The sequence below is a fragment of the Urocampus carinirostris genome, chromosome 13, assembly GCF_059441175.1.
Source record: "Urocampus carinirostris isolate Australia breed hairy pipefish chromosome 13, RoL_Ucar_1.0, whole genome shotgun sequence".
Classification (NCBI taxonomy): Eukaryota; Metazoa; Chordata; class Actinopteri; order Syngnathiformes; family Syngnathidae; genus Urocampus; species Urocampus carinirostris.
The window spans coordinates 39,369,527-39,385,086 of NC_142361.1; the positions used below are offsets into that span (position 1 = coordinate 39,369,527).

Below are 15,560 nucleotides of genomic sequence, written 5' to 3' on the forward strand. Positions count from 1 at the left end.
AGAAACTGATATTTTGGCCCATTCCTCCTTGCAAAACAGCTCAAGCTCAGTGAGGTTGGATGGAAAGCGTTTGTGAACAGCAGTTTTCAGTTCTTTCCACAGATTATCAAATGGATTGAGGTCTGGAATTTGACTTGGCCATTCTAATAACTTGATATGTTTTTGGTGAACCATTCCATTGTAGCTTTTGCTTTATGTTTTGGATCATTGTCTTGTTGGAAGACAAATCTCCGTCCCAGTCTCAGATATTTTGCGGAGTCCATCAGGTTTTCTTCCAGAATGGTCCTGTATTTGGCTCCATCCATCTTCCCATCAATTTTAACCATCTTCCCTGTCCCTGCTGAAGGCCCAAACTATGATGCTGCCACCACCATGTTTGACTGTGGGCATTGTGTGTTGAGGGTGATGAGCTGTGCTGCTTTTTTGCTAAACATAGCCTCTTGCATTGTTCGATTTTGGTCTCATCTGACCAGAGCACCTTCTTCCATATGTTTGGTGTGTCTCCCAGGTGGCTTGTGGCAAACTTCAAACGACACTTTTTATGGATATCTTGAAGAAATGGCTTCCTTCTTGCCACTCTTTCATAAAGGCCAGATTTGTGCAGTATACGACTAAATGTTGTCCTATGGACAGATTTTCCCACCTCAGCTGTAGACCTCTGCAGTTCATCCAGAGTGATCATGGGCCTCTTGGTTGCATCTCTGATCAGTTTTCTCCTTGTATGAGCTTAATGTTTAGGGGGATGGCCCAATCTTGGTAGATTTGCAGTCGTCTGATACTCTTTCATTTCAATATTTTTGCTTGCACAGTGCTCCTTGGGATTTTTAAAGCTTGGAAAATATTTTTGTATCCAAATCCAGCTTTAAACTTCTCCAGAAGAGTATCCCTGACCTGCCTGGTGTGTTCCTCGTTCTTCATGATGCTCTCTGCGCTTTAAACAGACCTCTGTTCTCATCTTGATGTTTGAAGTCTGAAATGTGGCAAAAGGTCACAAAGTTCAAGGGGGCCAAATAGTTTTGCAAGCCACTGTATCTGTTTACAACCAATGTTGGCATCTTGAATGGTCACATGATCCCAAACACTTGATCAACACAACTTAGGGTATCTCTGAAAATGGCGTCTGGTGCACAAAGGAATATTGCTAATTGCTCACTTGCATGTTTTACCAAGTCCATGCCCATTGAATATTAAAAGTTTTTTTAGCACTTTGTCATCTATACATAAATACAAACCACTCCAAAACTCAGTTTTCCCCGTACAGGAGTAACAGACACCATGAGAACTTTAAAGGGTGAAGTGCGTATTTTGCATATAAAGCACGTGACCGATCCGGTATGTCTTACGTGTGTGTTAAATTCAGTAATGGCACACGTGTACTGACACTACACCATTTAGTACGGTGTACGTATGAGCAACAGTAAAATGAAACCAACCGGCACGATCAAAGTTGAATGCTGTCATTGCTTTGGACGCTTGAAACAGCAAATCGGCCATTCATTTTTCACAGCTTGAGGACGAATGAATGAATGAATCAAAACTTTATTCAAACATCAAAATAAAATAGAACAAAAACAATAACTCAACAACAAAATAATATTACATATGTTCGAAAAGGGGTAGTAAGAAGCAAATGCTTATATTTCCTATCCCTTCATCTTCCCTATTCAATACGCCAATTATATAACAATTGTAATAATGTTAATAATAAACGTTATGATATAACAATAGCAACAATAACAACAAAGTTAACCATAGTTCCAGATAGATAGATAAATAGATACTTTATTCATCCCCGTAGGGAAATTCACACTTCCAGCAGTCTACCCCGTTGTTTATTAACAGATTAACATGATGCCCTAGGGGTGCTTGTAGCGGAGTGGATGACGTCACACGCTAGTCCAAAAGTTCGACATCCCTGCGGCAGATGGAAGTCTTTTTCTGTGTGTCCAGCGATACACCACCTCGTGTTAGCGAGTCCGTCTCCTCTCCGATTCCCGTAGGCTTTCGTGTCTCTGTATAGCGGCGCTGAAGCCGGATAGCTCCGGGTAGCTCCGGGATGCAATGCACTATTCCCAATCTCTCGTATCACTCATACCCGATTTTCTTCATCCCTGTATTCCGCCAGGAAGGTTTTTTTGTATTTAAATTTGAACAAGTGAATAGTTGGACATTGTTCAATCTCGTCTTGAAAATTGGTCCAAAGTTTGACTCCACACACAGACACACACACACTTTTCCTGGTGGTTCTCACCTTTGGGATTAGGAATTCACTACAGCCCCTTAAATTCTAATCTCCCTCTTTCCGAATGAATCATCTATGGATGTTTTTGTTGACCTTTAATAGCAGAAATCATCTCATTTTAATAATTTGGACTGCAGGAATAACATATGAGTATGAGTATCTCGATATCCTACCCTGTGTATGGTTCTAATTGCACGAGAAGAGGCATTTCATGATGAGAGTGGAAACAAGTTTAGACATGAAGAAGCATTGCTTCAATGTAATTAATAAATCTAATTGCGGAGGTGATATAGTTGAATTTTTGTCCGAGCACATTGCCGTTAAGTACCGTAATCGTTCTCTAATTAGACTTTGCCGCCTCGCCCTCCACCTCTTCCACCCACCATCTTCGCAGTGGATAATGAGCAATAATAACGAGAAGCTCTCCGTTTATTACCCGACTTGTTTTTTTTTTCCCTTTTAATAGCCATAACAAGGACAATTCTCTTATCACACACGAGGTTAAGTTGGACATGGTATCCTTTGATCTTGAACAGGAGTGGATGAATGTGGGCAGCACATTAGGCCAGACTTCGTTGGGCCAGCTAACTGCTGTCAACTCCTGCACCCTGGACGACGTGGAGATGAGAGCTCGTTGCCTGAGCCTGATGGGGAAGACCTTGAGACTGCTGGCGGTGCAAGAGGATCCTGTTTATATGACTTCTCTCTGGGACAGAGACCTCAAAGTACAAAATTAAATTGAAGTTTCGAAAAAAAAATATATATACAGTGGTTCATCGGTCCTCAACCATACTGCGTTCCTGGTTGTTGGTTGATTACCGATTTTTTTTTCCCTTAGGAAACAATGGTAAGTATTTTAATCCGTTCCACCCACGGCTATTTTGGGTTGGGCACCGAATTCCAACTCCTTGTCGAGCAGGAATTGATTCACTTTCCGCCTGGTGTCTTGAGAGTAATCTGTTATTGTATGTAGGTAAAACTAAGGAGATGATAATAGCATGTGCCACTGTCAATTCATGGTAGCGAGGTCAAACTGGTCCAGTCATTCAAGTTTCTAGGTACTTACTTGTCAGCTGACCTCACATGGACTGTCAATTCTATTGATCTCCTAAAGTCAGCCAGACAACGGCTCTACTTCCTTCGTCAACTCAAATCATTGGGAGTCAATTTTTACCGTCCTATCATTGAATCTGTTTTAAGTAGGTCAATCACAGTTTGGTTTGGTCGCGTCAATCATAAAGAATTGTCAAAGATGGAATCAGTAGTGAGGACGGCAGAGGAAATAATAGGTACTGGCCTTCTGTCCCTGCATAGTATCTACATCGGACGAACGAGAAACGTGTTCAAAACGCAAAAGCACCAACCAGGAAAAAATAACTTTGAAAATGATGTACCCCTTCACTCATTGACGGTCCCGAGACAAGTGGCGCTAAAGCTAGGCTAATTCGCGCCTATTCGACTCGGTTAGACTATTTTCGAAACATTGTTTGCGCACATTTTTTGGTCGAACACCGATTTGGTTGAGCAATGAGGCAGTTGAGGACCGGGGTACCACTGTATATATTTTTTAGAGTAGGGTTCAGGAACGTATGGCTTGTGTGCCAGTTATCATTCTTTTCTTAAGAACTGAATCGTAGTTAAAAAATTGACGGTGCTAATGTTCTCTGTTCCGTTTCAGTTTATGCAAAGCCAAGGTGACATCATAGACATTTGGTCTAGTCCTAACTACAATTTAAAGTCACTGTATCACACCAGATCTCGTTTTGGTTGTATGCAATCTTGTGTATGGAAGCTAAGCAATATACTTTGACTCTTCGGACACTTAATGATGAAAACCAACAGAACAAACTGTAAACATCTAGAGACGCCAGCCGAGCCCCCACAGCAATTGGGTGAGCGGTGGGGTAGGTGGATCAGTGCACTCATAATGCACTCCCTTAATACAGCCTTATCTTTCTTGTTTGCCGTATTTGGTGACATTTTTACCAAAAATGGTTGGCACCTTTGTTTTGAAACTGTTATTGACAGAAAAAATGATGGTCTTAATGAGGCAAAACGATCTTAAGTAACAGTGGGAGTGTCACGACCGGTACAAGCAGGGGACCCATTGTGCGTAACGTTTCCCACAATGCTTTATTGAGGGTTCGGGGAAGTCTGGGCGAGTGGAAAAAGACAACGATCTGGTGCTTGCTGGGCAGGAGGAGCGGGAAGTTCTCGTGAACGAAGCGTGGTCAGAGATCGGAATAAGTCTGCCAGCCGGGACGGGATACGGAGCGTGGTCTGAGATTGGAACAAGTCGGGTAGCCTGGATGAGCGGGAAGCCAGGGAACGATACAGGAAACAGAATCGGGCAGGATACGGGTAGGAGAACGGAGCTTGGATTGGTGATCGATACAGGAAACAGAATCAGGATATGGGTAGCCGGGACAGGAGAACGGAGCTTGGATCGGGGATCGATACAGGAAACAGAATCAGAATATGGGTAGCCGGGACAGGAGAACGGAGCTTGGATCGGTGATCGATACAGGAAACAGAATCAGGATGTGGGTAGCCGTGACAGGAGAACAGAGCTTGGATCAGGGATCGATACAGGAATCAGAATCAGAATATGGGTAGCCAGGACAGGAAAACGGAGCTTGGATCAGGGATCAAAACAGGTCGGGATCAAAACAGGAGCCAGAGTCAAACGTGCTTGCCTTGCATGCACTGAGGTTTGCAGACGGACTGACCAGTAATGAACGAGAATAATGTGCTTTAATAGGAGGAGGGCGAATTAGGGAACGAGTGGCAGCTGGGGGTAGACGAGTGAGCGCAGGTGAGGCAAACTGGCAAATCATGACAGGGAGAGAGACAAATTTCAAGTGGCATACAGTGGGAACTCGCTACTTCGTGCTTCGACGTTCGCGGATTCAGAGATTCGCAGGCCTAAAAAATAATAATAATAATATATATATATATATATATATATATATATATATATATATATATATATATATATATATAATATATATATTTTTTTTTAAGCATTTTTTTAAGGGCCGTCGCTACTTCGTGGTTCCATGTTCGCGGGTTCAGAGCTTTGCAGGTCTCAAAAATAATAATAAAATAAAATAATTTTTTTTTTTGTTTTTTTTTTGTTTTTGTTTTTTTTTAGCATTTTTGAAGGGGCGTCGCTACTTCGTGGTTCCATGTTCCCGGGTTCAGAGCTTTGCAGGTCTAAAAAAATATAATAATAAAATAAAATAATATTTATTTTTTTGTTTTTTTAGCATTTTTGAAGGGGCGTCGCTACTTCGTGGTTTCACGTTTGCGGGTTCAGAGCTTCGCAGGTCTAAAAAAATAACAATAATAGAATCAAATAATTAAAAAAAAAACTTTTTTTTTTTTTTAAAAAGCATTTTTGAAGGGGCGGCGCAACCTCGCAGATTTTCACTTTTCGCGGGTGGTTTTGGTCCCCATTAACCGGGTCCCAAAAAAATTCATAATAAATTTCAGAAAAAAAAAAATGGTCACCATTAACCGCAATAACCGAGGTCCCACTGTATTTGTTGATATGGGAAGAAGGCTTTGGCATTATTATCATTTCATAATTTTGATCAAATCATCAAACGTCACAGAAAATCCTTCTCCACAACAGGATGGAACAGGTGCCTTCAGTACCACGCTTACAGATGAAGATTATTCTTCTTCCAAAGAGAAGGAAAGCTCCATAAGCAGTAAAGATTCCAAGATGACTTCTGGAAAAAGCATTGATGTGCAGGTACAGTACAAAAACCTCCTGACCTGTTCTCGTGCAGAATGATCTATTCTCTATAACATCTCTTCAGCCCTGCCCTTCAGCCTCTGTTGCACACTTGAAATAAATGGAGATTTTTTTCTATAATATACATATCGTGACATTGCCCTTGGCTAGCCTGCAGACCGGTTCTAAAAATAGCATGAGGTCATTGTGATTTTTAAGGGGAATTGAAAATGTAAAATGTGGTTTCTTCAGGTATTTTACTTTAATCACTAATAAAGAGGAAGCTGTGAGCTTCAATCAGGTCAGTGACTCCACTAAGGTCAGAGTACTCGGGGGGAAGAGGCCGTTCCTGTAGATGCATTATATATCTTGAGTCTCCTGGGTGAACAATACCTTTTCTACCGCCAACAGCCGTGTGTGCCTGAGACGATGGACCAGGGGCCGGCAACCTATGGCACACGGGCAGGGTTGGATAGGGTTACTTTAACTAGATTACTTTCAATGACTTTTGGATGACTCCAATACCAAATATGCTAATAAAAGACAAAATAAACTCAATAGGAATCAAATGATGACTCACAAAACGTGGTAAGCTTTCTCTCCTGGCTTTGATCTCCGGCAAAACCAGGGTTCGGTAGGGTTACTTTAACTAGATTACTTTCAATGACTTTTGGATGACTCCAATACCAAATATGCTAATAAAAGACAAAAGAAACTAAATAGTAAAATGATAACTCACAACACGTGGTAAGGTTTCTCTCCTGGCTTTGATCTCTTTGATCTCCGGCAAAACTATCATAAAATGTGACAGAAACCAGGGTTGGGTAGGGTTACTTTAACTGGATTACTTCCAATTACTTTTGGATGACTCCACTACCAAATATGCTAATAAAAGACAAAATAAACTAAATCTGAATCAAATGATGACTCACAACACGTGGTAAGTTTTCTCTCCTGGCTTTGATCTCTTTGATCTCCGGCAAAACTAACATCAAATGCGACAGAAACAAAATGAAAATAAATCCGAAACAGCTTGCCAACATCATTTTTGCCGTTCCATGTATTCCGTTACTCCCCAAGCCTGCACAAAATTGAGTCATTTTATTCATATTTAGTTTATTTTGTCTTGTATTATCATACATGTCGAAGTGTCCTTGGGTAAGACACTGAACCCCTAACACCCCCAATAAGCAGGTTAGCGCCTTACATGGCTGCAATGCCGCTATTGGGAAATGTGGAGCACATTGTAAAGCGCTTTGGGAAGTCATTGACTTGAAAAGCGCTCAGATCAGATATTTGGTATTGGAGTCATCCAAAAGTAATTGAAAGTAATCAAGTTAAATAAAGTAAATCTAAATCTAAAAGGCTGCTAATCTGACTTTTTGCACTACTGACAGTTCTTTATAGCTTGCCACTCCTTGCACATTTGCTCTCTGCACTATTGTACTTACAGCGTTATTGTTACAGTGTTAATGTTACTGTTTACCTGACTTGTTAACCTGAATGCCCATTTTGCACATCTGGTTAGCTACTCCTCTTGCACTATCGGCACTATGGTAAAATACTATACGTAGCCATAATACAATACAACTTTTACTTATATCTGTACATTCAAGGAAACTGTGCGGGTCAGATGTATCGACATTTCGTTCTGTATACACGTTTACTAGAATGACAATAAAGTAGATCTGAATCTGAATCTGAATCTGAACCGTACCCAACCCTGTAATGATACAATAAGAAACAAAACATTTCATTTTTTATCATTGAAGTAATTTTCAGGGTTGGGTAGGGTTACTTTAACTAAATTACTTTAAATGACTTTTGGATGACTCCAATACCAAATATGCTAATGAAAGACAAAAGAAACTAAATAGGAATAAAATGATGACTCACAACACGTGGTAAGTTTTCTCTCCTGGCTTTGATCTCTTTGATCTCCGGCAAAACTAGCATCAAATGCGACAGAAAGAAAATGAAAATCAATCCAAACAGCTTGCCGACATCCTTTTGCCGTTCCCTGTATTCCGTTACTCCCCAAGCCTGCACAAAATTTTGTAATTTTAGTCATATTTAGTTTCTTTTGTCTTTTATTAGCATATTTGGTATTGGAGTAATCCAAAAGTCATTGAAAGTAATCAAGTTAAAGTAACCCTACTCAACCCTGCACGCGAGCGCACGGCAAAATGATAATGATTTTTTTTTTTTTTTTTATGAGCATTTTTAGGTGAAATTTAGACATTTTCAGTTGCGCGCAATGTTCCCTCTAAACTGCGCACGTGCGCAATCGTGCACTGGCCACACATTCTCAGCGCACAAGAAAATCTATCCAGCGCAGTTTTTCAAATCGGCTTCTTCAGCTCGGCTCTCTAAAAGGAACCGGCTCTTTCGGGTCCTAAACGGCTCTTCAGGTTGTTTTTGCTTCTTTCATCCCTATATGACCAAATATTACATAAAATTATGCACAAAATGACTTAAAGAAAGGGGGAATAGAAAAAAAAAGAAAAAAATACCATAATGAAAAAGGAGTGAAAAGCTGAGAAAAAAAGAAAAGGAAGAGAAAAAGAAGGAATAATTTAGAAAACAGCCAGAAAAAAAGAGGACGAAATATGAACACGAATTCAAGGACGAGTCTGGAAAGGTAGAGACATTAAAACGTGTTGTGTCCAGGTACGGTAAACAAACGGAGACCCTGAAAACATTTGTCACTGCTAGAATCGCCACCATTGAAGCAAGCTATCACATTGCTCACTGCATGGCAAAGCAAGGAAAACCATTTACTGATGGGGAATATATTAAAGGTGTGTGTGTGTGTGTCTTTCAAGTTTTGTTTTTATTGATGAATGGTATGGTAGCTGTCCATATCACTTGATTTTGATTGTAGTTCATTGTTGATGAAGAAAAGTTGAAGTCATGGATGTCTACAGGCCTTTCCACATGTTGCTCACATTCATTTTTTAGTTTGTTGATGATCAAGAATAGTGGAGGATAAATTGGTCAGTTATACAATTTCAATGTATATCCATGTTGTGTATTCGGACTGGTGTAAAATGACAAATTATGCGCATCATTAATCAGCTTGGTGGCCTTGGGGGTACAGCGCCCGCCCCGAGACTGGGAGGCGGTGGTTCAAGGCTCGGCCGAGTCATACCTAAGACTTAAACATTGGTACCCGTGGCCTCCCTGCTTGGCGTTCAGCATTAGGGGTTGGAATTGGAGGGTTTGGTCACCTAATGACTCCCAAACCTCAGTTGGGTTGAGCGAAGGGGCTGGGAATCCCCTCCTCTAAATCAATCTTCCCAAAAGAGTCAAAAATGACTCTAGCCACCTCCCACTAGGGGCATATGGCTGCGGTATATATATATATAATAATAATAATAATAATTTCCGTTGTATTGTCATTCTTTGTAACGATGTACACAGAACGAAATGTCGATACACCTGACCCGTTGTAGCGGGTCGATGCAGCCGCAGCCAGAGGGCGCCGCCATTATACCAATTAGGTATGTCTCGGTCGAGGCGTGAACCAGCGACCTCCCAGTCTCAAAGCGGGCACACTACCATCTAGGCTACTGAGCTGGTATATATATATATATATAATAATCTTGGTGTGGCACACTGACTTGGTGTGGCACACGGAGACGTTTTGTAAGTTGTCCGCCCGACTTAAAAGATGTTATTTCAGACACTGCTTAGGCACATAAAATCATTTGTTTTTATGTGACGGGCAAAATGCCATAACGAGGGTCCGAAAAGAAACCCCATTCCACATTGAAAAGTGAAAACCCTGTAAGGTGGGACACCCTATCTCGGGGGTCTCCTGTAAGACATGCAGATGTCCCGAATCACAGTTCGAATCTCTTTTCTCTTTTCGCCACGTAGCCCAAAAAGCGGAAAGTCGAGCTGCTTTTGGCCGAAGCCAAGAACGTGCTCTCCCAAGCTGTGAGTTTGTGTCTTCAGCACAATTTATCAGCTTCCATCCTGAGCGACGCTTCTCTCAACATGCTGGAATGTCTCGGCCAGTCGGACCACGAATTGGCTTGCCAATATCTCGCTTTGTTTCAGGTGAGGTTCTTCAATCTATCAGATTTAGGGGTCCACAAATTATTTGAATGAGAAAATTGACCGATTCATCTGAATGTGTACTACAGTGGAACCTCGGTTTTCGAACGCCTCTCAGTTCGAACAAATCGGCGTTCGATCAAAAATTTCGAGAAATTCTTGCTTCGCTGTTCGGTCAAAAATTTCGGAGTTCGAACGCCGGTAATGCGTGAGTGTGTACGCTAGGGTGCGATGCTGAGCGGCGTACGGGTGTAGATCGCCCCCACCCCTTGTGACCAACTGTTATCACATGCGCACTTGCCTCTTTTTGCTTTCGCTTTTAATATCTGTGAACGGAGTGTTTTAGCCCCTAACTATGCCTCCGAAGAAGGTCGGTGCAAGCAGGACAGGTGAAAAAAGAAAAGTTGTTCATTACAACTATTGCCTTTAACAAAGACATAATAGCTAAATATGAAAGAGGTGTGCGAGTTTCCGATCTTGCTAGGGAATACAGCATGCGCCTTCTGCTGACCACCACAAAGGTATGAAATCCTATTCAGAATTCTTTTCTTTCTTTTTTTTTTTTTTTTACACGTTCGTGTTAGCGTAATCTTTAGTACGGAAGATTACGCTAACACGAACGTACGATTAGCCTGGGTTAGCTTTATGATTCGAGGTAAACATTCAGGGTGTTGGAACTGAGCCCAAAATTCAGGGTGTTAGAACGGAGCCCCCTTTCCAATGAAGCGCTAGCCACTTGTGGTGCTAAATGACTTGTAAACGACCTGATTTTTTTAAATTTTTACACGTTCATGTTAGCATCATCTTTCGTACAGAAGATTACGCTAACGCGAACGTACGATTAGCCTGGGTTAGCTTCATGTTCACGTTAAACATTCATGGTAAACATTCAGGGTGTTGGAACGGATTAAAACGATTTACATTATTTTTAATGGGAAAAATGATTTCGGTGATCGAACAAATCGGTTTTCGAACAGGGTTCTGGAACGGATTATGGTCGAGAACCTAGGTTCCACTGTAAGAACTTTCGGATCTTACTCCATATCAATTTTGTTTCTCGGCTTCAAACCAGTCAAAAATCTCTATTTCTGGGTACTTTTCTCTCACCATGGTGTATTGGAAAAAATAAAATAAAAGAAAAAAAGTTTTCCCCATGTATTTTTGTATAAACCCCGCCCCCACGGTCTGCCTACCATTTATTACACACAACCAAATATGCAAACATAAGATGACCCCCTGATTTCAGTATTTTATTTTAAAGTTGTAAATTCGCCTCAAATTCAAGTATATTCATTTGAAAGAATATCTCCATGAAGAGAAATTCAGGATCCTTGTACTCTCGATACCGAGATAGAGGCTACCGCGGCGAACTCGTTTGACTTGATTGATTTGCCGTTTCGTAATAGTGAAGGTGTATACCGGATGGTACCCATAATTGACAAATTTGCGTTTTTCTGTACGGATTTTCTTGTGCGGCATACACGTCTTAAATTGCAAAATAAACTTACTTTGTACGGCAAAAACGTACAGGTTGACACGTATGCTATATAGCCGATACAACGCACTCAAAAGTGCTGTAATATCCCACTCGTGAAACAATTTTTTACAAACATGGTCTCGTTATATTCACAATAATCCACAACGACGACAACAACTGTGTAAAATACTAAGTGTGAATTATCAATGATTGACTTCTGGAAAGAGAAGTCAAACGTTTATAACTCTTTCACAATTTCTAAAAAATTGGCCAAAGTAAAATACACGGTTGCAAAGGTATTTTTAGGGCTGTAAACTGGTTATCTCCAAGCGGCCACTTTTGGAAACACTTTGACATACTTGTAGATAAACATTTGAAATGCAATGTTTAGTTTTTAACATTGTCATCAAGTTTTGGAGTTTTTCCTTGCCCTCATGTAGGTTTAACATCGGGGGATGGTAGATAGATAGATAGATAGATAGATAGATAGATAGATAGATAGATAGATAGATAGATAGATAGATAGATACTTTATTCATCCCCGAAGGGAAATTCACATTCATAATAGTCTGTGGTTTGCAATAATCTATGGTTTGGGCAGCCCTTTGAGACTCTTTGTGATTAAGGGGTATACAAATAAATATGACTTGACTTGACTTTCCTCATGCTAAAGTTTTGGAGTTTTTCCTTGCCCTCATGTAGGTTTTAGATCAGGGGATGGTGTAATAATAGTCTGTGGTTTGCAATAATCTATGGTTTGGGCAGCCCTTTGAGACTCTTTGTGATTAGATAGATAGATAGATAGATAGATAGATAGATAGATACTTTGTTCATCCCCGAAGGGAAATTCACATTTCCAGCAGCATCCCTGAGCTGAGAACAATCGAGAACAATCGAAAATAACACGGGAGCTGCTGGAGTGGCTGCCATTCGTGACGGCGCCGGAAGAAAAGATTCAATTTGAATCATTTACAAACAAACAAACAATTGAATCATGTACAAAGGGGTATACAAATAAATATGACTTGACTTGACTTGACTTTCCTCATGCTAAAGTTTTGGAGTTTTTCCTTGCCCTCATGTAGGTTTTAGATCAGGGGATGGTGTCATAATAGTCTGTGGTTTGCAATAATTTGTGGTTTGTGCAGCTCTTTGAGACTCTTTGTGTTTAAGGGCTATACAAATAAATCTGACTTGACTTAATATATGACTGTGCTCGAGAAGGTGCCGCCATCACTTTGTAGGAAAATATAAAAATCCCCACCTTTCTGAGAACCACCAGGAAAAGTATGTCTGTGTGTGGAGTCAAGCTTCGGAACAATTTACAAAACGAGATCAAACAAAAATGTTGCTGGCAGATCGTGGTATGTGACAACGTGACTAATGCATGAGTATTTAGCAAGTAGAAAATCGCAATTCATGCTCTGCATTTAATAAGTAGCAGAGTAGCGCAGTAATGCACCATGTTCAACAGAATAATGCCATAACCCGTCGTGTCTTGCAATCCTCAGAGTGCTTGTACTGTTGATGTCATGGCGGACGTTCTAAGTCTAGCGTGTGACGACACCAGCGTTTCTCAGCTCTCGGCTCTACTCAACCTCTACAGGAAACTCTTGGTCTCTCAAGAGGGCCGACCCACTAAAGTCTTGGAAGGAGTGAGACACTCCCTGAACAGCATTTCCAAGGTACCAGGTCCCGGACCCCGTCACATGATGAATGGGTTCTGTCACGATAAGTAAACGTCCCCTTAAGGTTAAAAATTTTAGGTTAACCCCAACACTTGTAATAAAAACCTGCACTCAAAGAAGACACAGAGACTTAAGTATGACTTACTTGCAACGAGAGATGACTATAGACTGCCTGTTACAGTCTACTAGACACTCTGAAAAAGTCTATTTCGTCCTTGCCTTTTAATTGTATTGCGCTTGGTAGTCCGGGATTTACAGTACTTTGGTCCTATCCCAATGTTCCTTTTGTCCCCGAAATGAATGTGGAGGGATTACCGTAAACTTCTAGCTAAATTTTAAAACGCGGCTTTTAATCAGGTGCGCTTGAGAGTCCAGGATTTACGATACTTTGGTCCTATCCCAATGTTCTTTTGGTCCCCGAAATGAATGTACAGGGATTACCGTAAACTTCTAGCTAAATTTGAAAACGCGGCTTTTAATCAGGTGCGCTTGGTAGTCCAGGATTTACAATATTTTGGTCCTATCCCAATGTTCCTTTGGTCTCTGAAATGAATGTATAGGGATTACCGTAAAATTCTAGCTAAATTTGAAAACACAGCTTTTAATCAGGTGCGCTTGGTAGTCCGGGATTTACGGTATTTTGGTCCTATCCCAATGTTCCTTTGGTCCTTGAAATGAATGTATAGGGATTACCATAAAATTCTAGCTAAATGTGAAAATGCGGCTTTTAATCAGGTGCGCTTGGTAGTCCGGGATTTACGGTCGTTTCGTCCTATCCCAATGTTCCTTTGGTCCCCGAAATGGATCTATAAGGATTACCGTAAATTTCTAGCTAAATATGAAAACACGGCTTTTAATCAGGTGCGCTTGGTAGTCCGGGATTTACGGTATTATGGTACTATCCCAATGTTCCTTTGGTCCCCGAAATGAATGTATAGGGATTACCGTAAAATTCTAGCTAAATGTGAAAATGCGGCTTTTAATCAGGTGCGCTTGGTAGTCCAAGAATTACGGTACTTTGGTCCTATCCCAATGTTCCTTTGGTCCCCGAAATGAATCTATAAGGATTACCGTAATCTTCTAGCTAAATATGAAAACACGGCTTTTAATCAGGTGCGCTTGGTAGTCCGGGATTTACGGTATTATGGTACTATCCCAATGTTCCTTCGGTCTCTGAAATGAATGTATAGGGATTACCGTAAACTTCTAGCTAAATTTGAAAACACGGCTTTTAATCAGGTGCGCTTGGTAGTCCGGGATTTACGGTATTTTGGTCCTATCCCAATGTTCCTTTGGTCCCCGAAATGAATCTATAAGGATTACCGTAATCTTTTAGCTAAATATGAAAACACGGTTTTTAATCAGATGCGCTTGGTAGTCCGGGATTTACGGTATTATGGTACTATCCCAATGTTCCTTTGGTCTCTGAAATGAATGTATAGGGATTACCGTAAATTCCTAGCTAAATATGAAAACACGGCTTTTAATCAGGTGCGCTTGGTAGTCCAAGAATTACGGTACTTTAGTCCCAGAAATATCAATGAAAGCAGAGCGTGTACACAATTAGTTTTGAAATGATACCATTTGATGTTGCATATTGTAAAAATTCATCTTTTTTTGTAGGCATTTTCCAAACTAACCATCAACCCCAACCACCTCAACCTTTTGGCGGAACTTTCATCGGACCTGAAGATAGTTATACTGCAACACTCTAAGGACGGGTAATGACCAATTTATTTTTCAGTTACTAGGTTAATGCTATCGATAACAAGAGCACCATCTGATTCTTCTTAACAGATTAGCTCACAGCAGGAATTATGTCGAATTATGTCTTTCTACTTGCTCTAGTTAGACAAGTATCAGTGGCGAACTGATTAAATGAGCTTTTAGAGTTCCCAGAGGAATGAAATGCACGCGAGACAATCAACCATCAACTCTCCTTTGATTATAGACCTTTAACCCTAGTGCTGAACACACATTGTGTACCGTAAATAGAAGGCATTTGACCCTCTGCGGAGTAAGTGTCGTGAAATTGAGATTTTAATAATTCACAAAGACCAAAGATGTTATTTTGTCACTCTCATCTGAACAAAATCTCATCTCTGAAATCTATCCATACGATCAGTGAAGCAAATGTATTGATTTTTTATTTGTTTTGGTTATTTGTTTTTAGTTAAATTTTATATATTTATGTATCTTTTTTATTTTTGTTTATCCATCCATGATCTGCACCGCTTATCCTCAATAGGGTCGCGGGGGTGCTGGAGCCCATCCCAGCTATCTCCGGGCAGTGGGCAGGGGACACCCTGAATTGGTGGCCGGCCAGTCGCAGGGCACACAGGGACAGAC

The 15,560-nt window shown here is 40.7% G+C and overlaps 1 protein-coding gene across 4 annotated transcripts in view; it reads left to right on the forward strand.

Annotated features, from left to right (window-relative positions):
• cfap46 (cilia and flagella associated protein 46) overlaps positions 1-15,560 on the forward strand; it is a 135,772-nt gene that overhangs the window by 82,697 nt on the left and 37,515 nt on the right. For all 4 annotated transcript variants that reach the window (XR_015852520.1, XM_088351619.1, XM_088351620.1 and 1 more), the window contains 5 exons: positions 2,779-2,967; positions 5,880-6,002; positions 9,867-10,049; positions 13,035-13,208; positions 14,835-14,932. Coding sequence is in view for 3 of the 4 variants with exons in the window: in XM_088351619.1 (XP_088207745.1) it covers positions 2,779-2,967; positions 5,880-6,002; positions 9,867-10,049; positions 13,035-13,208; positions 14,835-14,932 (767 nt within the window). In the remaining variant the exon portion in view is untranslated. The remainder of the gene's footprint in view (positions 1-2,778; positions 2,968-5,879; positions 6,003-9,866; positions 10,050-13,034; positions 13,209-14,834; positions 14,933-15,560) is intronic.